The 23,074-nt window shown below is 44.0% G+C and overlaps 1 protein-coding gene across 1 annotated transcript in view; it reads left to right on the forward strand.

The window, feature by feature from the left end:
* BOD1L1 (biorientation of chromosomes in cell division 1 like 1) overlaps nt 1-23,074 on the forward strand; it is a 191,747-nt gene that overhangs the window by 141,862 nt on the left and 26,811 nt on the right. The window contains exons 16-20 of the mRNA XM_015814955.2: nt 7,863-7,924; nt 8,296-8,371; nt 8,492-8,544; nt 9,105-9,189; nt 21,078-21,157. Of these exons, the coding sequence (XP_015670441.2) occupies nt 7,863-7,924; nt 8,296-8,371; nt 8,492-8,544; nt 9,105-9,189; nt 21,078-21,157 (356 nt within the window). The remainder of the gene's footprint in view (nt 1-7,862; nt 7,925-8,295; nt 8,372-8,491; nt 8,545-9,104; nt 9,190-21,077; nt 21,158-23,074) is intronic.

Genomic DNA, 23,074 nt, shown 5'->3' on the forward strand with positions numbered 1-23,074 from the left:
CGGCCCGGGCAGCCGCGGCCCTTCGCCACCCGGCCCCACCTTGGCCCGGGCAGCCACGCCCCTTCCCCATCCTCCTGCTGCCGCTGCCGCCAAGCTCTCCGCCGCCCGGCCCCACCTTTAAGTTTTTTTCCTGAAATTTCCCTTAAAATGAAGGTGCGTGTTATACGCCTGTGCGTGTTATACGCCAATAAATACGGTAATTGATTCTTTCCCTTAGAAAAGGGTGAACGAATTGAGAACAACAATCTTTTCCAGTTCACATATTCTGTGATTCTAGTTGTGAAAGGTAAACTGGGAGATTTTAAATCTATTTGTTTATAATATATGCCAGTGTATGAGTGATCAAATAGAAAAGTGAAAGTTGCCTTCTTATTGATCTCTAGTAACAATGCAACATTTCACTCAAAGGGCCTGACATAGTTTCCTGCAGGTGTTCTTATTACTTTAGAACACTTTTTTCAGGTCATGGAATCTGCTGGTAAAAAATACATTCCCAGAACACCTGACCAGGAGAAACAACTCTAGTGAATAAAACAATAGAAAAATCATCTTCTAGAAATTCTGCACACTCCTCTTTGCCCTGCGTTGTTGTGGGTATAATTGTAATTCAAATGAGTGATTCCTGGATACTTGTTGCTTGTACTCCACAAAGAATAGCTAAAATACATTTTCATGTGTAAGTTGCTTACATGTGAATCTATGTATTTATTATTCTATATGACATTAAGTATTACGATTGTATTATTTTTTCCACTACAGACATTTTTAGAAAGTTCCTCCTTCATTTGATAAAATTCAACCTAAGTAAAAGGAAGTTGTTTAAAGGAGAGTCATGTCTTCTGTCAAAGATGTGTCTGCAGAGCAGACCAAGAGCTTCATAATCTAAAATTGCAAGGAATGTAAACACCCGGTTGCTGTTTAATGAACAGAGATCTAACTCTGTACTTGATGGTATATTTTTAAAACTGAAAGATTATTTCCTTTGTATCCTAATGTAGTAATAATAAAAGAAACCATGTGCTCACTTAAAATGATTTTAAATGAGCATTCACAATGAATAATTAGAATAACTGAAGTTAGCTATATTCTAAGTTTATAATAGGAAGTTCCAGTAAATTAGAATTTTAAACAACTGGGAGTTGCAAGCTTCCTGCCAGTTTCTGTCCCCTGCGTCTTGACATTTCTATCCCTTGTGCCTCTTTCTGCTATGGAGTGAGCAATAGGGAGTATCAGAATTGGACCTTTCCAATTCTTTCTTGCTCCTTTGCTTTCTTGGAGTTTGTGCACTCTGGTTAATAAGAATATGGGAGCCAAGTTCAAGTCTTCTCTTAATCCCAAAATCTCTTCTATGGCACTTAAATAGATCTCTCTGTTATCTTTTCAGACAAATGATGATAAAAAAGGAGAGAATTGTAATGATTACCTTAGGATACTATAATTAAAGGAGCTCATTAAATATAACATTTTCCTTCCCATCCAGTTAGAATGTTTTCCAACAAATTACATATATACACGTATCCTTGATTTATTACCATAATGGAACCCAAAATTTCTATTGCTAAGTAAGATAGTTGTGCTCTATTTTACAACCTTTTTTGCCAAAATTGTTTAAGCGAATCACTGCAGATGTTAAGTGAACCTTTTGATTGTTAAATGAATCTGGCTTCCCTCATTGATTTTGTTTGTCAGAAGCTCTAGCTGGGAAGGTTACAAATCGTGATCACATTATCCTGGGACAGTGCAAATGTCATAAACACATTTTTTGGTAGATTTGAGGCATCAAATAGCACCTCTGTGAGGAAAGTTGTGCCTCATCCTGATGAGCAAGCTTTGATGTTATCTCTGTCCGGAGAACATTGCAGAAAGTTAATATTTAGAAAGCAGGCCCAGATAATACCCTGGGTGTGTTCTTAGGAAATGTGCAGACGAGTTGGCTTATGTTTTTACAGATATTTTCAATCTTTCACTGCAACAGGCAGTGTTTTAAGACGGCCATTTTGTCGGTGCCTACAATTAGGGGTCTCAATGATTACTGTCCAGTTGCACTTACATCCATCATTATGAAATGTTTTGAAAGGCTGATAAAAAGGGCATTATTGTATCCAACCTCCCTACAGCATTTGACTCGCTTCAGTTTGCTTACCGTCCAAATCACTCTACAGAGGATGCTATTTCTTCTGTTCTATCTGAAATTGGCACAATTAGAGGAAAGAAACACTCATGTGCTTCGGCATTAAACAATCATTCCTCAGCCTCTAGTACAGTGGTTCTCAACCTTTTTAATGCCGCGACCCCAACCGGTCGTAAGTCGAGGACTAAACCGGTCGTAAGTCGAGGACTAAACTGGTCGTAAGTTGAGGACTACCCAACCGGTCGTAAGTCGAGGACTTTCCCTGCCCGGGAGTGCCGCGCATGCGTGGTTCCGCCCCCTGCGCCGGCCGAGGCGTAGCTGGCAAGCGGCAGAGACGGAGCAGGCCGACCACCAGCTGGCCCAGCCCAAGGGAGGTAAGGCACCCGCTGGAAAAGGGGAAAAAAATGGTGGACAAAAAAAATGGCGGACAAAAAAAATGGCAGACAGCCTTGCTTGGCGACCCCCATGAAATGGTCGATCGACCCCAAATGGGGTCCCGACTCACAGGTTGAGAACCACTGCTCTAGTAGACAAACTGGGCCTTTTAGGTTTTAATACTACTTTGGGCAACTGGATTCTTGATTTTCTTATTGATAGGTCACAGTAAGTGTGAGCTGGGACTAATATTTCTAACACCATTTTCTTGAGCACAGGTTCTCCTCAAGGCTGTGTACTAAGTCCACTATTGTTCACTCTGTTGACCCATGATTGTTGTGCCAGGTTTGCCACCAACCATATTGTGAAGCATGCGGATGATACAACAGTAGTGGGCCTTATTCAAGATGACAATGAGGGTACTTACCGCAAGGAAGTAGAAGTTTGGTGAACTGGTGTAACAAAAACAGCCTGATTTTAAACATAGGAAAAGCTAAAGAAATCATTGTTAATTTCAGAAAAGGGAGGTGGTTAGAAGCATCAAGCTAATGAGTAGGCTAGCTTGGTTGCTCAAGAGTGAAGCAGGCACAGCAGCGCCTGCATTTTCTGCGTTGCATGGGAAAAGTAGATCTTCCTTCCCCTGCCCTTACCACTTTCTACAGAGGGACGATCAAGAGTATCCTCTTATATTGTATTGTTTGGTTTGTAAGCATTACTGCTTCAGACAGGAAGGAGGTACAGAGAGTGGTGAGGATGGCAAAAAGATTATTGGTAGTTCACTTCCTTCTATCCAGGACATAGCATATAAGCGATGCTTGAGCAAGGTCCACAGGATTGTCTGGGATGCTACACTTCCTTTTCATGACCTGTTTTCCTTGTTACCTTCTGGGAGGAGGCTTTGTGGTATCCAAAGCAGAACATCCAGATTCAGTCACAGTTTTGTTCTATATAGCATCAACCTTGTGAACTCTCAAGTTTCCTCTTTCCACTATATATTAAAAATGGACAGAGAATAATATATAGGTAGGTGTGTGTGTGTGTGTGTGTGTGTGTGTAAAAGATCCACCCCGAAAATAAGCCTTAGCCTGATTTTTGGGGGGTGGGTCTAATATAAGCCCTACCCCAAAAATAAGCCTGGGGATGGGTGTGGCCAGCACAAGAGGTGGCAGGGGCCGACAGTGTCCGGGAGCAGCCACAGCCCGCCAGCCCCTTGGTGCAGCGCAGGTAAGTCTGAGCACGGAGGTGTGGGGGAGGCAGGCAATCCGGATGTGCTGCATGGCCACCTGGCTCACAGGAGGCTTGTATGGCGGCACCAGTAGCAGGCGGAGACATAGGCATTGGGGGAAGGCAGGTGATTCCAGTGCGGGCACGAGCAAGTCAAAAGATGGGACGGAGTGGGCAGCTCATGACTCCATCTGCTGCCACTGCCACCATGCAAGCCTCCCAAGAGCCAGGTGGCAGTGCAGTATGTCCAGATCACCTGCCTCCTCCCCTGAGCCTCTTCATCCATCTGGCTCCACCGCACACTTTTCGCCCAGAAAGAGACTGGAAGCTTTCTCTGCTTGCAAATGGGGCTCTTGGAAACGGAGTGAATTGCTCCAATTCCAAGCGTCCCATTTGCATGCAGACAAAGCTTCCAGTCTTCCTCTGAGCGAAAAGTGTTTGGCCGCCTATGGGGCACTTGGAAACGGAGCAAATCACTCTGTTTCCAAGTGCCTCATAGGCGCCCAAACACTTTTCACCCGAACAAGAGACTGGAAGCTTCGTCTGCTTGCAAATGGGGCACTTGGAATTGGAGTAATTAGTAAGCAGACGAAGCTTTCAGTCTCTTGTCATTTCTCCATCCGAGAGAAAAGTGTGTCTGCTCTGGGAAGGCCTGTAAACTGTTGCGTCCGCGGGCAAGCAGATGTTGGGAGGGAGTGGGCAAGCGGCTACAAAATAAGACATCCTCTGAAAATAAGACCTAATGGGACTTTTGGTCCAAAAAAGAATATAAGACCCGGTCTTATTTATGGGGAAACACGGTATGTATGTAGCATGTGTATATGTATTGTCAACGCTGCTAATATTGAATATTCTTGCCTTGACAAATTATGCTGAACTGTCTGGTACTTTTAGAGTTAATTCAGAGGAGAATGAGGGAGGAGGGAAAAGCCCGGGAAAGAGGACCGGAAGAGAACTTTTGCCCTTCAAATTAATTGGAGAACGTAATCAGGATAGCAGAAAAAGGGAGGGGAAATGCTAGCAAAAATAACTGCTCGGTGGGTGGAAATTTCAGATCTTAGCATCCCCTTTTATCATGCCGTGCCGACATTTTGTCACATGAATAAAAAAGACTTTTTAGGATAAGATGCCTGGAAGTTCTTTGAAGTGTTTCATTAGTCAGAACCTTGACATCTATGTTATGTATGTGTATGGGTAAATATATACTTTCTTTTGAGATCAGGCAAAACAATTTCATTTTTAATGTGGGCCAGTGTGCTCATAATAAAAAATGATAATAAAAGTTATCTATCTATCTAAATACATGCACCTAAATTTTGATCACATGACCAAGGGGATGCTGCAACAGTCATTAAGTGTGAAAACTGGTCATAAATAACTTTTTTCAGTTCTGTTCTAACTTTGAACAGTCACTAAACAAATGGTTGTAAGTTGAGGACCATGTTTCAAAGCTTTTTATGTTTTGCATCCACAAACTTGGAAAACAACAAAATGTGACTAGTGTTTATCTTAATTGTGTTATAGAGAAGTTTTCTCCAAGGCAGATGTGTAGCAAAAATATTTTTGTTCATGTGCTTTTATCAACAACTAATGCAAAGTGTGCTGGCTTTCAGTTTCTCTACATTTGGGGCAAACTTGCAGAGATTTAGAGTCATAGAATAACTGACTTGGAACAGACCTTGGAGGTATTCTTTAATACTAAGATGTGTTCTTGTTTAATGACCATAATTACCTGCAGTTTCACATATCTATGTTTAGAAAATACAGATCAGTATCCACAGTAAAGGATTTCACCAATATGTGGGTTTGGGCTTCTTTTACCCTGGTCTCATTATCCACAGTTGTTAGACTGGATCAGAACTGTCATGAACAGCATCTAATGAACAAGTGTACATAAGTCTCCTATATCAAGCAAACGCTAACTGTATATCACTCCCTGGTGGTAATGCAGTTCATTTGAAGAATAGAAAATAGAATAGAACAGAACAGAACAGAACCTTGGAGATCTTCTAGTCCAGCCCCCTGCTCAAGCAGGACAACTTATGCCATTTTAGACAAGAGACTTTCTTAAGTCTCTTCTTAAAAACCTCCAGTGATGGAGTGCCCATGATTTCTGGAGGCAAGCTGCTTCACTGGTTAATTGTCCTCACTATTAGGAAGATTCTCCTTAATTCCAGGTTGCTTCTCTCTTTGGTCAGTTTCCAGCCATTCTTTCTTGTCTTGCCCTCTGATGCTTTGGAGAACAGTTTGATGCCTTCTTCTTTGTGGCAGCCCCTCAAATACGGGAATAATACCATCATGTCACCACTGTTTCTTCTTTTCTTTAGACTAGCCAAACCCAAGTCCTGCAGCCATTCTTCATATGTTTTAGTCTCCAGGCCTTTGATCATGTTAGTTGCTCTTCTCTGAACTTTTTCCAAAGTCTCAACGTCTTTTTTGTAGTATGGTGACCAAAATTGGTGGTTGTATTCCAGGTGTGATCTTACTAGGGTTTTATAAAACAGTACTAATACTTCGCGTGATCTTGATTCTATGCCTCTGTTTATACAACCCAGGATTGTATTAGCTTTTTTTGGCTGTTGCGGCACACTACTGGCTCGTAGTCAAGTAATTGTCCACTAGGACTCCAAGGTCCCTCTCACAGTTACTGTTTTTGAGCCAGGTCCCGCCTAATCTGTCCTTATACCTTTGATTTTTCCTACCTAAATGTAAAACTTTGCTTTTCTCCACATTAAAATTCATTTTGTTGGATAGGGCCCATTGTTCAAGTTTGTCAAGTTCTTTTTGGATCCTGAGCTTGTCTTCTGGGGTGTTGGCTATTCCTGCCAATTTAGTGTCATCTGCAAATTTGATGAGTTCTCCTTCTGTTCCCTCATCTAAGATATTTATGAAGATATTGAAGAGTAGTGGGCCTAAGACGGAGCCCACTGCTTACTTCTCTTCATGTGGATGTAGTATCATTGAGGACTACTCGATGAGTATGTCAGCCAGCTACAGATCCATCTGGCGGTGATGTTGTCTATCCCACCTTTTTCTAGCTTACTAAGCAGCAGGTTGTGGTCTACTTTATCAAATGCCTTACTGAAATGTAAGTATACTATGTCCACAGCATTTCGCTGGTCTAGTAATTTAGTCACTTTATCAAAGAATGAAATAAGATTGGTTTGGCATGATCTGTTTTTAACAAACCCGTACTGGCTACTAGTTATAACTTTGTTTGCTTCTGGTTGTTTGCAGATTTGTTTTTTTATTATCTTTTCCAGGATCTTCCCAAGTATTGATATTAGACTGATTGGTCTGTAGTTTCCTGGGTCTGTTTTTCCCCTTTCTTGAAGATGGGAACCACATCAGCCCTTTTAATTGAGATTCTACATATCTACATAAGAGATCTCCCTGATTTCCCCTGAGTGGATGAGTGGCATCTGGGATTGGGGTAAAATTTGTGCAGTTCATGCAGTCCATGTGAACTTTTACTATCCCTTTTCTTGGCCTCAGAGTCATTTCCTAGTGTGGATGGAGCCAAATATTCTCCTACTTTTTTCGTTGTTTAGAAGGTTTATGAGGGGAGCCAAGTTCTTTGTATTCCAGTCATTAAAATAAGGCACAATAACAATTTTATTAACTTTTCTCATTTTTATAGTTCGTATACCTTGAGATAACAGAAGTATTTGTAATCTAGGAAAGGGAACTGTATATTAGGAAGTTATTCACATCCACCCTGAACTTGCCAGATGATCTTGTGCCAAACCAATATTCCTTTCATCTTAGTCCCACATCATTTCAGTATTGCAATGAGGCTGAGCAATCCACCTCCCTCTGTGGTATCATCCCCACCACAATGCCCAGTAGTTGATTGCTCATTTTCTGAATAAATCCTCAGTGAAATACTACTGAACTCATGGAGATATCTGCTTAATTAATCATGGGAAATTAGCATTTCGAAATACACTGATGGGAATGAAAAAACTATATGACAAGCATCCTCCCATCTCCCCTCCTTCAAAATCCAGCAATTGACACAACCTTCAGGGATGAAGATTAGATATGTGGGTAGCATGCTTCCAAGCACTCAATATGTCATGTCACATTAGATTTTGATTAATACTTCTGTATTTCTGTTTTTGTTTTTTAGCCTTTGGAAATACACATGCTATGGTCATACAAAGTCAAGTTCTTAAAGAAAAATTAACAGAGGTATGCACTGGGATTGGGGTTGGGGAGTGTTTGCTTGTTTTTAATGATTGTGGGGTTTTGTCTTCATTGGAAGAGAAGAGTTTTATTCTAAAAAAAACCCTCTCATTTTCTGAAAATGAGTAAATGAAAATCAGTTTCAGATGGATAGTTCAATATTGTTTTAAAAAATATTCCTGTAAGATCACTCTGTCAGAGGTACAATACTTGATGAAATCTGGTTCAAAGGCAACATGTGTTGAAATACATGAAGAACTGTTACTTCTCCCTGCTCTGATTCCTCCCTGACCTACCTGGAAAGCTGTTGTCCAGAAAAGAAAGCTGGCCAATCCAAGAAGGCAGTCCTTGTCCTCATTTCTTCTCTCCTTCTTTAGTTGCAGCCAGAAAGACCTGATCAGAAGGAAGAGAGTTTCATGCCAGAAGCAACAAGGAGTCCTACTATTGAAGAGGGTAAATGAGGGAGTTCAAACAGTATCCTTGCTTGATTAAGATAATGGTGCAAACAAGTTTTCATCCCTCTTTTGACTACACTTTTGGAAATCATTTCAAAAAAACATTGTTATTTTGCAGGTAGAGGTATACGATGCCAGGTTTTGGAAGAGGAGGCTAAACAAATTAATGAGGTACTGTGTGATTCATTAAAATACACTGGAAACAGTATATATTATGGACACATAATTGCTAATGACAGGTAGTTTTCTTTTTTATATCCAGTATCATTTCTGGATTTTTGTGTATCCCTGCTTGGAATGGCAATTATTATTTATAAATAAAACAAGAATCAAATTATTCCATTTCAACTGTACTCATGCTCACTTGGAAGGTCTAATATATCCTTGTGGTTACAATTACTGGTTTACAAAGCCATCTTGCTTTGTACCTTGCCCCAGATGGTATGCAGAAAGTCTGATATTGAGGGGGGCAAACTAAAAAACACTTTTGTTTATTGTAACCAAAAACAGCCAAAATTGCTTAGGTTTGAAAAGGAGGTAATTTGGTAACGCATGTCAAGTGACATTGAAACAGGAAGATACCAGTCATATCCCTTGTCCTGAGGATCTGTCTGAATAAATAGAATGAGTTAATGCAGGGTGATGGAGAGAGCAAATTGCCAGAGTGTTTTAGCAGTATTAAATGGGGATTGTTCTCTTTAATCAGCAGTTATTTATTTATAATTCTTTAGGAAAAAACTGCCAACAACTCAGAAGAGATGCCTGAATGTCATGCTGTGGCTTGGAAACATTCCTCAGAAGCTGTAAAAGAAAAAGGTGAAACCAAGTGTGGTGCTTTTGAGTTTTCCATAAAAAACAGCAGCCCACAAGTAACTATTAATTGCACGACCCGTTAAATGAATGAGAATTTGTTTACATACATTTCAATTTTTGAGTTGATAATGGTGATGCAATGTCTTGTCTTAAAAGTTATTCTGAAATGCCATGGTGGCGCAGTGGTTAGAATGCAATATTACAGGCTTACTCTGCTCACATTGTCAAGGTTGACTCAGCCTTCCATGGTCGGTAAAATGAGGATCCAGATTGTTGGGGGCAATATGCTGACTCTGTAAATTGCTTAGAGAGCACTGTAAAGCAATGTGAAGTGGTATATACAGTGCATTAAGAAAGTGTTCAGACCTCCTTCACTTTTGTCAATTTTGTTATGCTACAGCCTGATTCTACAGTTGTTGAAATTAATTTTTTTCTCTCATTGATATACACTCAGTACTCAATAATGAAAAAGTTAAAAGAGAATTTTCGGTTTTGCGCAATAGTGACCGGTTGCGGGCTTGCAGATTCTCCACACACCCGTGGCTAATTTCGCCCTGCCTGGGGACCCGAAATGGGTCTAAGTAGCCCTGGAGAGGCGACGAAGAAAGAAGGGTGCTCCAGCGATTCTGGAACAGCGGTGGCCGTTCCGTTCGACTTGGGGAAAGCCTTCTAACTCAACAGGAGAAAGGCTGGCCATATTGCATCAACCGGCCCAAGTGTGATGACCCAGGGCACAGCACAAAGGCAATGCAGATAGCTGGCAATGTAAACAGTTTCCTTCAAATGCTCCCACATTAGCTGGCAAGCCTCCAACCCAAATACACATACACACCCTCCAGCCGACTCTGGCTGAAGGCATTTTTAATATAGCCTGATTAGTATACGAATGTCCTCAAGGCCATAAAGATAACAAACAAAACAAAACATCAACTTAATGAGTCCGCTTGAATCTCAACTTGCCTGCACAGTTTGCAAAGAGAGAAGTCAAAATGCAGTCTGAGTTCGTATTTCAGGAAATCCACATGGTCAGCCGGTCCGGTCGTCAAGGTGTCCAGGTTTTCCAACAAAGGCACAGAACAAGAACAACAATACACAGCTTTCCCAAGATTCAACGTTTGTTCCTGACAAAGTTCCCACCCCACAGCGGCTCCATATATCTCAGTCCCCATGGGTGCCTTGTGGGGTTGGGCGGGATGCTCTCCTCCTGAGTAAGTGAGCTTGCCTGCGTTGTTCCCTCCTCCTCTCCACTCTCCTAGCTCTAGGATCAGGTGGGGGTGGGCCTTGTTCATCGCCTGAACTCTGTCTCCCCTGTTCCAAATCTGAAGGGCCCTGGAACTGCCTCAGCCTGTTCTTCCCCACAGTCCTCTGAAGCCACAGACATCTGTCCCTGGGCCTCGATAGGGTCCTGTTCTGGCTCCATTTCCTCCTCCAATTCAGGCTCAGATGGAGACATGACACCAAGCTACTAGCAATCGAAGTCCAAAAGCACTAAGCAGCACAACTGTGAACAGCGTGCTTGAAAATGGGTGAGAAATTCGATCTTCTCCAGCAAGATGGGTGTAGAATCCACTGGATGGGTAATTTCAGCCTTCCTGCTCAGAAGAGACTAGGTCAGAACTTTGGCCACGCCTCCCTCTGGGTGTGTCTTCCCAGTTTTGACTTAGTCTCGTGCTCAGCAAGTTGTAGATATTTTGGCTCCTTAGCTAAGCTAGATTAATCAATTTATTTAGAGTATTTTCGTTTAACTTTCTTTTAGTTTGTTTGAGTTTAGTTTTTTCTTTTGTTCTTTGTCAAAATTGGGATCGAATTGGCTATTTAAATTCCAAATTTACAAGGGGCCTTCTGGATTCGAGCCTTCCAGGCTCCTACAAAAAAGGCTGCAGGCCGTTTCTCTTTGAGCGAGAGGGAACAGCGGAGCGCGGATCAGCCTGCCAGCTGATCCTTGGAGATCGGAGTCATTTGGGACTCAGGCAGATCGGAGGCTTCTTTCTGGCTTCGTTGCAGCGAGGTTTCTCTGGGCTGCAGGATTTGGATCGCAGCGGTGGCTGCGCAGCTAACAGAAAGTTCCTTCCGTGTCTGGGGGAGGGTGCTTATTTAAATTGCTGTTCCCTAGACTTACTGCCCTAACAGGGAGGTTGATTTTTTTCCATTCCCTCCTTTGGCGTTCCTTGCCTTTTCGGAGGCCCGGAATAGGCGCAGTCACCATTTTGAGAGGGTTATTGTGGGCAGTCGCCATTTTGAGTGTGGCTTGATGCGGCGGCCATTTTGAGTGTGACTCTATGAGGCGGCCATTTTGAGTGTAACTATGAGGTGGCCATTTTGAGTGTGACTTGCTGCAGTGGCCATTTTGAGTGTGACTTGCTGCGGCGGCCATGGGTGTGTTTTACTGTGGCCGCCATTTTGAGAGTGTCTTAGGACACACTAACAGACCTCATATTCCTTTTATGGTCATTGAGACCTGCCTCATTCATTTGGCCTGTGTTCCCAGGCCTCTACCTGGGGGGAAATTTTACAATCTGTTTTCACACGTATTGCAGTTTTAATTCTGCCCTGTCTGGACTTCTTTATAATACTTATTGGTGGTTCTAACACCTATCTTTATTCTAGGGTGAGTTGAGCGAAGGGGAACTGTTTAACCACCTGTTCCACATAGGAAGTGGCATTTGTCACTGGCCTAGACAGGCAGGTCTAGGGTCCTGTCTGGCTGTCCTTGCCATTGTTTGTTGTACAGAGCGAGGATCGGTTTTCCATCTCTGTCAACCAGGTCTGCGTGTTTGGGTTCCCCCCACTTCTGGATATCTCCTACCCGGATTATCTAGATTGCAATGGCAGACAGTTCCTCGCCCCAGGCATCACAGGGCTCTGGTATTCCCCCCGCACAAACAAAGCGCAGATCTACTGATTTGGAAGCGGGGGGAAAGAAAAAGGCCAAGACAAAACACCTTTCTACAAGGAGCCCTCAAAATCAGCTGAGCGAGAGGCCTCGAGGAGACATTTGGCACTGGAAAAGGAATTCTCCAAAGCCCAAAGGCTCAGGTCCAGTGAAGCTGAAGTGGTTCCCCCCGTTCCACTGGACATTTCTCCATTTGAGCCTCCATTTGTTCCTTCGCATGATGTCCAAAGGGCTTGGTCTCCTCAGGGGGAAACTGAGCAGGTTGGTCCCCCTCGCTCCTCCTCATCTTCTACTCATTTGGGCCCTGAGGCCACGTTTATTCCAGCGGAGGCTGGGACAGGTTCCCTGCAACAGAGGGAAATGTGGTCAGAGTTTCAGTCATTCATGCATGATGCTTTTATGCAGTTCATGTCTTCCAGGGGACAACATATAAATGCAATTAATAAATAATAATAACAACCTTCTCAACCAACTCATTCTATTCCTCCTTCGCAAACGGGTCATGCCATAGTCCCTGAGTCAGGAGTCTCTGAAACTTCTTCCCAGCTAGGGCAGGAGGAGTCTGTTGACCTGGAGATAACTGACACGCCCATGTCAGAGGATGAGGAGGCAACGCCCGAACAGGCGTCAACCACGGGGCTCTTTGATCCTTCTCTTTTCAGGTCTCTACTGATGAAGGCCGTTACCACAGTCAATCTCACTTCGGTGCAGGAGGAGAAACCCTCTGCCTCCACCAGTCAGGAGTCCAATCCTTTGTTTGCGGAACAGGTTGTGGAGGACAAACAGATTCCTTGTCCACAGGTTTTCCGTACTACAGTGGAGAAGCAGTGGTCATCCCTGGCTACTTTACCCTCTCTTAATAGTACAGAGAAGAAACTGTTTAATGTTTCTCCTTCGTTTGCTTCCCTTTTGGAAGTCCCTTCTGTTGATACTCCCCTGACTTCTCTATTTTCCACTTCTGCTATTCCAGGGGATATGGCCGAGGCCCTGAAGGCGGAGGACAAGAAGTTTGAACTTTCCCTCCACCGGGCGCATCAAGCTTCAGCATGGGCGATCAGGGCTGCAACTTCATCCTCTTTCTTTGCCAGGGCTTTGATAATGTGGCTTCGCGAACTACAGGCAATTGTTCCCCCGGATCAGTTTCGGACACATCAGACACTAGGGAAGCTAGTGGCTGCTTCAGAGTACGTGGCAGACGCTTCTCTTCATTCGACCAGGTACTCTGCACGATCCATTGCTGCCACGGTTGCCTCTCGTAGGTTGCTGTGGCTGAAACAGTGGAGAACGGACTTGAAGTCAAAGTGGCATCTGTCCACTTCCAAATAGAGCGGTACACAGTTGTTCGGGTCAATTCTTGAACTGCACATTATCGAGGGCAAGGATAAACGTAAGATCCTGGCTCACCCCTCCAAACGGTCGGATAGACGGCCCCAGCAGGATTCCCGTAGGCAAACTTTCCGCCCCAGTGGGGCCTGGGAGTGGAGGCAGCCCTTTCGAGCAGGGCAGTCCTGGGATTGGTCAAGAGGCTCACGATCCTTCCCCTCCAGGCAGGATCGTTCACAGGACCGCCAGAGCATAGGAGCCAGGGGCCAATTCCAGTCCAAACGTCCCTTCAGGGGCTCGGGTCGCCGTCCATATAGGCGGTCCAAGTGACGCCATAGAGGGCTCTCTCATCGGGGGTCGCCTGGCACTGTTCAGCGACGTTTGGGAGGCGACCACCACGGACTCTTGGGTCAGGGACACCATCAAGTACGGTCTTACCCTAGAGTTCTATTCTCTTCCTCCAGACCGCTTCATTCAGTGTCCGGTGTCTCGCAACGCAACCAAGGCAAACATGGTAGCCATGGCCATCTCCCATCTAAGAGAAATCAAAGCCATAGAACCGGTACCTCGGGATCAAGAAGGAAAGGGGTTTTACTCCATCCTGTTTGTGGTTCCCAAAGCCTCAGGGGGATGGAGGGTGATATTGGATTTAAAGGGTCTGAACTACTTCTTGACCTACAGAAGGTTCAAGATGCAGACCCTAAAGTCCATCCTCGCCAGTATCAGAAAAGGGGATTTCCTCTCCTCCATAGATCAGACAGAGGCGTACTTGCACATCCCGATACTTCCGGAACACCGCAGGTTCCTCTGGTTTTGTTACGCGCACCGGCATTACCAATACAGAGCCCTTCCCTTTGGTCTATCTTCAGCTCCAAGGGTTTTCACAAAAATTTTAGCAGTCTTGGCGGCTCACCTCAGGTTGATGCCGGTGCACGTGCAATGCTATCTAGACGACATCCTAGTGCAGTCCAGTTCCTTCCAGGTGGCCCAGTCATATCTGGAAATCACGGTTCATACACTACAGGTTCACGGCTTCTCAGTGAACTTCAAAAAGAGTCACATGACTCCCACAAAGTGTCTCCTGCATCTGGGAGCGGTCATAGATTCAGACCTTTGCAAGGTCTATCTTTCACAAGAACGTCGGGTCAGTATCCGAAAGCTGGTGTACCAGATTTGGAGGGACAAGGCGGTGCCCCTGGTACAGCTGTCTCAACTCTTGGGACAAATGGTGTCTTGCATGGGGATCGTGCCGTGGGCCAGGCTTCACTCAAGAAGCCTTCAATGGTTCCTCCTTCCCTTCCAGAAACAGAACCTCAGTTCCTCCAACAGGAAGGTCAGGGTTCCCCACCACACCTTGTTATCCCTTCTCTGGTGGACCTCAACTGCAATGACCAAGGGGTCCATTTTCAAGGAGCCCCTCAGGCTCACCTTGACCACAGACGCCAGTCTGTTTGGTTGGGGTGCTCATCTTTGCACTCATTTGGCCCAGGGACAGTGGTCCCGGTCGGACTTATCCCACAATATAAATTGGCTCGAGCTCAGGGCCATTCACTTAGCTCTCCGTCAGTTTTCCTCCCTAGTGACGGGACGGCACGTCCTGATTCTGACGGACAACGTGGCGGCCAAGGCTCACGTCAACAAGCAGGGAGGGACCCGGTCCTGGTCGCTCATGCAGGAGGCCTTGGATCTAGGTCTGTGGGCAGAGTCCAATCTGGGGTCCATCAGGGCGGAACACATTTCAGGGGAGGCGAATCGGCAGGCGGATTCCCTGAGCAGGGTCACGGTGGACCACTCAGAGTGGAGACTGGACCCGGCACTGTTCCGGGACATTTCGATCAGGTTTGGCCATCCTCATCTGGATCTCTTTGCCTCCCCGTCGAACACGCAACTCCCCAGGTTCTTCTCCAGGTTCCAGACTCAGGTAGCGGAGGGAACGGACGCCCGCCGGTGGCCGGGGGGTCTGCTTTATGCCTTTCCTCCTCTTCCGTTGTTGCAGGCCACCATCCGCAAGGTGATTCAGGAAAGGGCGGAGGTAATCTTGATTGCTCCATACTGGCCAAGGCGTCCGTGGTTTGCCGACCTTGTGGATCTATCGCTTTCGACACCGTGGAGGATTCCCTCAGATCAAGTGGCCCTCAGCCAAGGGAATCTTCAACATCCAGATCCACAGTGGCTCCAGTTGGCCGCCTGGCACTTGAGCGGGAAAGTTTAGCCAGGCAATCCTATTCGTCCGGGGTGATCTCGATGATTCAAGCCTCGAGGCACCCCTCAACTAATAGAATTTATGACGCCACGTGGAAGAACTTCTGTTCGTGGTGCATTCGGCAACATCTCAGACCGCTCTCGGTCACAATTCCCAATATTTTGGACTATCTACTGGAAGGTTTGAACAAGGGTCTATCACCTAGTACCATTCGTAGGCAGGTCGCGGCCCTATCAACGGTCCTTACCTGTGACAACTCGGTCCCGTTGTCGCAACATCCGGCGGTTAGTGCTTTCCTCAAGGGAGCGGTTAACGCTCGACCGCCTGCAGTCCATCGTTATCCGTCCTGGGACCTGCCTAAGGTGTTGCAGGCTCTGACTTCTCCTTCGTTTGAACCTCTTAGTTCTTGTTCTTTTCATTTTCTTTCTTTGAAAGTGGCATTTCTAGTAGCCATAACATCGGCTAGGAGGATATCGGAACTGGCCACACTCTCAGTTAGGGGTGATTTGTGTACCTTCTTCGAGGATAGGGTGGTCCTCAGATTGGACCCTTCATTCATTCCCAAGGTGAATGCCTTGTTTCACAGGACCCAGGACTTAGTTCTTCCTATTTTTTGTCCGGATCCTTCACACAGTCTAGAACGTCAGTGGCATAAGTTAGATGTGCGCAGGGCCCTGCATTATTACGTCAAGCGAACATCGACCTTTCGCAAGTCGGAGGCCTTGTTCGTGTCTTTTCAGCCCTCATCCATGGGTCAGAAGGTCTCCTCTTCGACCATTGGTAGGTGGATTAGGGCATGCATCGCCCGGGCTTATCTTTCCCAGTCACTCCCAGTTCCTGCACACATCACGGCTCACTCGACGCACAGCGCTGCTGCGTCCGCAGCTTGGTCCACGCAAGCCTCGATCGAGGAGATTTGTAGGGCGGCGACGTGGTCTTCCCCTTCCTTGTTCGTTAGACATAAGATTGATAGGTTCACAGCGGCGGACGCCGCGTTTGGTAGGCGGGTCCTACAACAGGTCGTCTCTTTTCAGGGGACACATGCCTAGACCTTCTCCCCCCCTGCAGGGACATGAGCGGCTTTGGTATGTCCCATCCAGTGGATTCTACACCCATCTTGCTGGAGAAGGGGCGTTGTCTTACCTGAACGCCTTTTCTCAGCAAGATGGTGTAGAATCCACACCCTCCTGTTAGGGCAGTCTAGGAAGGTGTCACGATGGTTGGAGCCATTATGCTAGACTTCGTCAGGGATGCTTCGCCTCGTCAAAACTGGGAAGACACACCCAGAGGGAGGCGTGGCCAAAGTTCTGACCTAGTCTCTTCTGAGCAGGAAGGCTGAAATTACCCATCCAGTGGATTCTACACCATCTTGCTGAGAAAAGGCGTTCAGGTAACACAACGCCCCTTCTCTTTTCTATTCTACTTTAATTTCCTGGAAAATCCCCAAGAAGCAAAATATCTCCGAAAGGGAAGGAGGAGGATTTCCGCCCTTACAAAAATGGCGAATTAATCTTTTTATGGAGGATCAAAATATATGGAAATGAAAAACAAATAGTTGCTGACACCTAGTAGTGGATGAAGACTATGACAGCTATGACTTTAATATAAGACTTGGCAAAACCTGGGAAAAGCTAATCTGTGTTTGTGACCTTCAAAGTTTTAATAACAAAGAACAGCTGTGACAAAAAAAAGACAATAATCTGGGCTGTAGACAAAGAGAAAATTATAAATTTCAGGGGGAAAAATCTTTTTTGAACTATTTGGATTACAAATATCTATTTAATTGGGACTCTAAAGCTATTTGCAGAGAAAAGAAAGGAAGAGAAAAACTCAAATTCTTGGCCGTCATGGATCAGAGACATGTAGAAAGAACATATCAAGAAAACAAAAATATTTCACAGGAGGAGATATATAGTATACTGCAACTAATTCAAACAACAATGTCTTTAAACCACAAAGAAATCCAAAATAACTGTGAAAATATAAATCAATCTATTTCTAAGTTAACTCTACAACAACAAAATTCCCAGAAAACAACAACAGAGAAGGAGCAGATAAAACAGATAAATGGATATAGAATTGAGAATAGAGACTTAAAGATGGAACTTAACAAAACAATGAAAAATGATTTAATCCTAGTGGAAAAAAATTCACAAGAATTGGAAAAAAACAACTTATCCCTTAAGACTACAAAATAAATCTGAGGACAAGAAAACAGATTGGATAAAATGGACTGTAGAGATGTCAGGAATATCGGAGAGAAAGGAAATGATAAGAGAAGCGGAGAAAAAGAAAAAGATTTTCAACAAACGTGGAAATGTAAAAGTGTGAGATGGTTCATATGGAAAAATAGAGTTTAATTTTTAAATGTAATTAATTTTTGAGAAAATTTTAACCAGTGAGAATACGTAGAATTTAGTGGGAGAAAAAAATTAAAATAAGGACTGTAACAGGATCTATGATAAGGCAACCAGAATGATTGGATAGAAAAGAAATATTGTATTGATGTGACTATTATTTTCAGGAATATTGGGAAAAAATATATATTTAATCGTTATCTATCAAAACAATAAGAATTGCATTAACTCAATGTTTGCAAAAGAAGATATTTTGGGAAAAGAGGAAATCAACTAAAACCATTATGTGGATTATGGATTATAGAAATCAATTGTTAATGATTGTTTTAAAAATGTAACCCAGACAACACACTGTTCACCAATTATTGTGATTTATGTTTAAAAAAAATCAATAAAATATATTACAAAAAAAAGTGAAAACAGAAGTTTAGAAATGTCTTTATATTTATTAAAAAGAAAAAATTAAAATATCATATTGACATAAGTATTCAGACCCTTCACTTAGTACTTTGTTGAAGCATCTTTGGCAGCAGTTACAGTCTTGAGTCCTTTGGGGTATCACCTGACAAGCTTTGCACACCTGGACTGGGAGATTTTCTACCATTCTTCCTTGCAAATCCTCTCAAGCTCAGTCCATCGATGGACAACCATTTTCAGATCCCTCCAGAGATGTTCAATACAGTTCAAGTCAGGGCTCTCGCTGGGCCACTGTAGGTCAGTCGCAGAGTTGTTCCTAAGCCACTCCTGTGTTGTCTTGGCTGTGTGCTTAGGATTGTTGCCATGTTGGAAAGTGAACTTTAAGGCCAGTCTGAGATCCTGAGTGCTGTAGAACAGGTTTTCATTGAGGATATTCCTGTACTTCGCTCCATTCAGCTTTCTTTCAACCTTGACCAGTCTCCCAGTCCCTGCTGCTGAAAAATACTCCCACAGCATGATGCTGCCACCACCATGTTTCACTGTTGGAATGATATTGGGCAGGTGATGAGCAGTGTCTGGTTTTCTCGAGACATAACATTTAGAATTGAGGCCAAACAGTTCACTCTTGGTTTCACCAGATAGTTTGAGAATCCTTTAGGTGTTTTTTTTGCAAACTCCAAGCGGACTTTCATATGTTTTGCACTGAGGAGAAGCTTCCATCTAGCCACTCTGCCCCGATCGGTGGAGGGCTGCAGTGATGGTTGTCCTTCTGGAACTATGTCCTATCTCCACATAGGGTCTCTGGAGCTCAGTCAGAGTGATTATCGGGTTCTTGGTCACCTCCCTTACTAAGGCCCTTCTCCCCCAATTGCTCAGTTTGACCAGGCGACCAGCTCTTGGAAGAGTCTTGGTTGTGCCAAACATCTTCCATTTGAGAATTATGGAGGCCACTGTGCTCTTAGGAACTTTCAGTGCAGCAGAAATTTTATAGTAGCCTTCCCCAGATCTGTGCCTTGCAATAATCCTGCAGGCAATTCCTTTAACCTCATGGCTTTTGCTTTGCTACAGCATGCATTGTCAGCTGTGAGGCCTTCTATAGAGAGGTATGTGCCTTTCCAAATCATGTCCAATCAGTTTAATTTATCACAGGTGGACTCCAATCAAGGTGTAGAAACATGTCAAGAGAAATGGGAGGCACCTGAGCTAAATTGTTGCAAAAGGGTCTGAATACTTATGCAAATATGATATTCTGTTTTTTTTCCTTTTTAATAAATGTACAGATATTTCTAAACTTCTGTTTTCTCTTTGTCATTATGGGGTACTGAGTGTAGATTAATGAGAAAAAAATAAATTTCAACACTATAGAGTTAGGCTGCAGCATAACAAAATTGACAAAAGTGAAGAGGGTCTGAATACTTTCTGAATGCACTGTAAATCTAAGTGCTATTGCTATTCCAGAAAATTTGAAACTTCAGCTTGAAAAGCCTCTCAGACAAGTTATTCAAAAGTTGTACAGTGATCATTTTCTGCAAGCAGTTGGCTGTGCAATCTTCGCAGTGGAATTGCAATATTTATATTAAGGGCGTTTCAAGTTTCTTTGAATATTATTTTTCCCTATACTCCCTACCTAGTGATCTGGACATGGAATCTAAAGACACTGCTTAAAAAATTATTCAGAAGTGACATGGAAAAAGAATCCATTAACATTTAGCTGTTACACTCAAAGGTGTCTGCAGAGGGGCAAGGGATAAAACAGGTGTGATGATGTTGTCATGCAAATGCTGTGCATCAGATGACAGGAGACAAGTATAGCATTTTTGTGATGACATTGCTATATATGTGGTATTACCAATTTGCCACTTGGGTGTTAGTTGTATCAATTTGCCTCCTAGGATGTAGGACCTGCTTCCTACTCCTTTTCAAATAGATAAATTAGATGCGAGATCGAATTTGCGTCAGTCACTGGGACCAGAAATTTACTCTTCTGAGCTAAATGATTGAAGCTTGGGAAATAGGTCCCGTGTTAACAGGAGTGCTGATTTACTACCAGTTTATCAAATAATTAGGAGCCAAGGGCTTGGCAGTACAAGGAAACAACAACCAGTCGCCAGTCATCAACACACCAATAGGAAGGCATCACATAAATATGACTCACAGAACAACCCAAAGCATGTATTCCAGTAGAGAGAAGTTCCCTGAAGATGAGCTCCAGCATGAGTCCGAAAACTCGAAAGAATAAAATCTCTGGACTCGGTGACCAACCCAAGTTCGATCTCACATCATTATCCTGGGACATGTATATTTGCCTTCATTTGTGAGATAAATTATAAACCATTCCATGCTGGGAATATTGTGTTGAATAAGACAAAGTAGAAAGATGGTTTTCTATTATTTGACATTTCTGTCCTGTAAAAGCAATATGCTTATTTCTATTTTTTGGACAGTTTGTTCCTGATTAACTTTTAGCATAATAAATAGCCATATAAATGTGAATTTTAGATCCATGATACAACAAAATATAAGGCAAATAATTATCTGAAGTTTATTGAGGTTGTCATAGAGGTAAGAATGATGGGGTGTGCAGCATGTAGAAGCCAGACTTATGCTGTTCAGAGAAAGTCAACGGATTATGCCATTGCTAAAAATAATTATATAAGCATTTCATATAAGTTGGGTCTCTTGAATTTCTTTCCTGCAGATAAAATCATTGGCAGAGTGGATATTTCTAACACTTCAGGTCTGGAATCCAGTTTGAATCCTGTTGAGGGAAGCAGTCTGGTCAGTGTCAGTCATTCATTTGAAAGTTGCTCATATGTGCTTCAGATGATCATATTTTACCCAAGTGTAACAATATAAAAGACAAAAACAAACTAACAAACAATTCACTAATGCTTTTCTAAGTAATCGAGATAATAGCTATATTCCAGATGACTCATGGATCAAAATCTTAAACAGTTTAGTTCCTAATGTAAGCTGAACGAAGGAAAGAAAGAAAAAAAACCTTCCTTGTATTGTAAAAAATGAACCTTTTTGAGTACAGGTAGTCCTCAAGTTACAGTTGTAATGGAGCCTGCCCATTATGGTCGCAAGTGATGACAGCCATAAAGTGAAATGGCCTCACAACAACCCTCAGCCCTTCCTCTCCCTGATGCGGTGGTTAAATGAACTTATGGAAAGTTAAGTGGAGCATAGGATGCCTTGGGGTGGGAGAGACTTTAGGAGGCCTAACGCAGGCCAAAGCTTGCCTGCCCCAGGCTTTCCCACCTCCCTGTGCTATGCTTCTAGCACCTTGGGGTCCCTGCAGTCCTTCAGCTTTCTTTCCATCCAACCATCTAAAAGACAGCAGACCATCTGGTATTTGCAAGGCAGCCTCATGGCAAATTCATACTATTCTGCAACACTGTAGAAGACTCCATTTAAAAGGCTGCCCCCTACAACTTCGCAAGAATAACAACTGCTTTATCACAAGGCTGGTAAGAAAGCTGATCCTGTGTCTCAGAGACTACAAAAAACAAAAGTAAGTTGGATGCTGCTGGGCCCCGGAGTAGGCCAAGACATGCAAATCCCTGGATTGGAAGGTAGCTGGAGGCTTGCAAACTTCAGCCAGCCTAATCTCCCCTTGCTCTCTGGAGGCTTGCAAACTCTAGTCAACTTGATCTCCTCTTCTTACTTAGTGAGAAGGAAGCTGGAAGCTTGCAAGCTTCAGCCGATGGTGCTACAGTTGGCCCGATCTCCCCTGAGTGGAGATGGCTGAGTGGAATGGCTGTAGACACTCAGTGGGGCAGGATAGGTGGGTGGGTGGGTGCTGCAACATCCCTGTGGTTGGTTCTAAGGGCAAATGACTGCAGGGTTGCTACAGCTTCCATAAATTTGAAATTGAATCATAAGTGGGTTTGGGGGAGTTAACACTGAACAGTTGCTAAGCAACCGGTCATAAGTTGAGGACCACCTTTAATAATAATAAAGTTGGAAGGGACCTTGGAGGTCATCTAGTCCAACCCCCTGCTCAGGCAGGAAACCCTATACAATTTTGGACAAATGGCTGTCCAGTCTCTTCTGAAAAACTTCCAGTGTTGGAGCATTCACCGCTTCTGGAGGCAAGGTGTTCCACTGGTTAATTGTTCTAACTGTCAGGGAGTTTCTCCTTAGTTCTAGGTTGCTTCTCTTTTTGATTAGTTTCCATCCGTTGCTTCTTGTCCTGCCTTCAGGCGCTTTGGAGAATAGCTTGACTCCCTCTTCTTTGTGGCAGCCCCTGAGATATTGGAACACTGCTATCATGTCCCCCCTCATCCTTCTCTTCATTAAACTAGACCATGGGTTGGCAACCCGCGGCTCTGGAGCCGCATGTGGCTCTTTCAGCCTTTCCTGCGGCTCCCATTCCGCCATTTGCAGAGAGAGACAGAGAAAGGCACTTGCGCTTCCCTTCTCTCTCTCTCCAATCTTCTGGCCAGCTGGCCTCACACTGTTCTCCGATAAGCTGACAAGGTTATTGGGCGAGCTCCCTGCCCTTGCTGCGTCTCTGCAGGAAACAGGAAGCAACAGAAAGCAGAATCTCTCTCTCTCTCTCTCTCTCTCACACACACACACACACACACACACACACACACTTTTACTTACTTAGTGGGGGAAGAGGACTGGTAGACCAAGGGCAGGAGAGAGCCAGCCCAATAAGAATGTGTGTCAGCTTGTCGGAGA

Source organism: Protobothrops mucrosquamatus, unplaced genomic scaffold (genome assembly GCF_001527695.2).
Source record: "Protobothrops mucrosquamatus isolate PMUCROS unplaced genomic scaffold, P.Mucros_1.0 scaffold_97, whole genome shotgun sequence".
Classification (NCBI taxonomy): Eukaryota; Metazoa; Chordata; class Lepidosauria; order Squamata; family Viperidae; genus Protobothrops; species Protobothrops mucrosquamatus.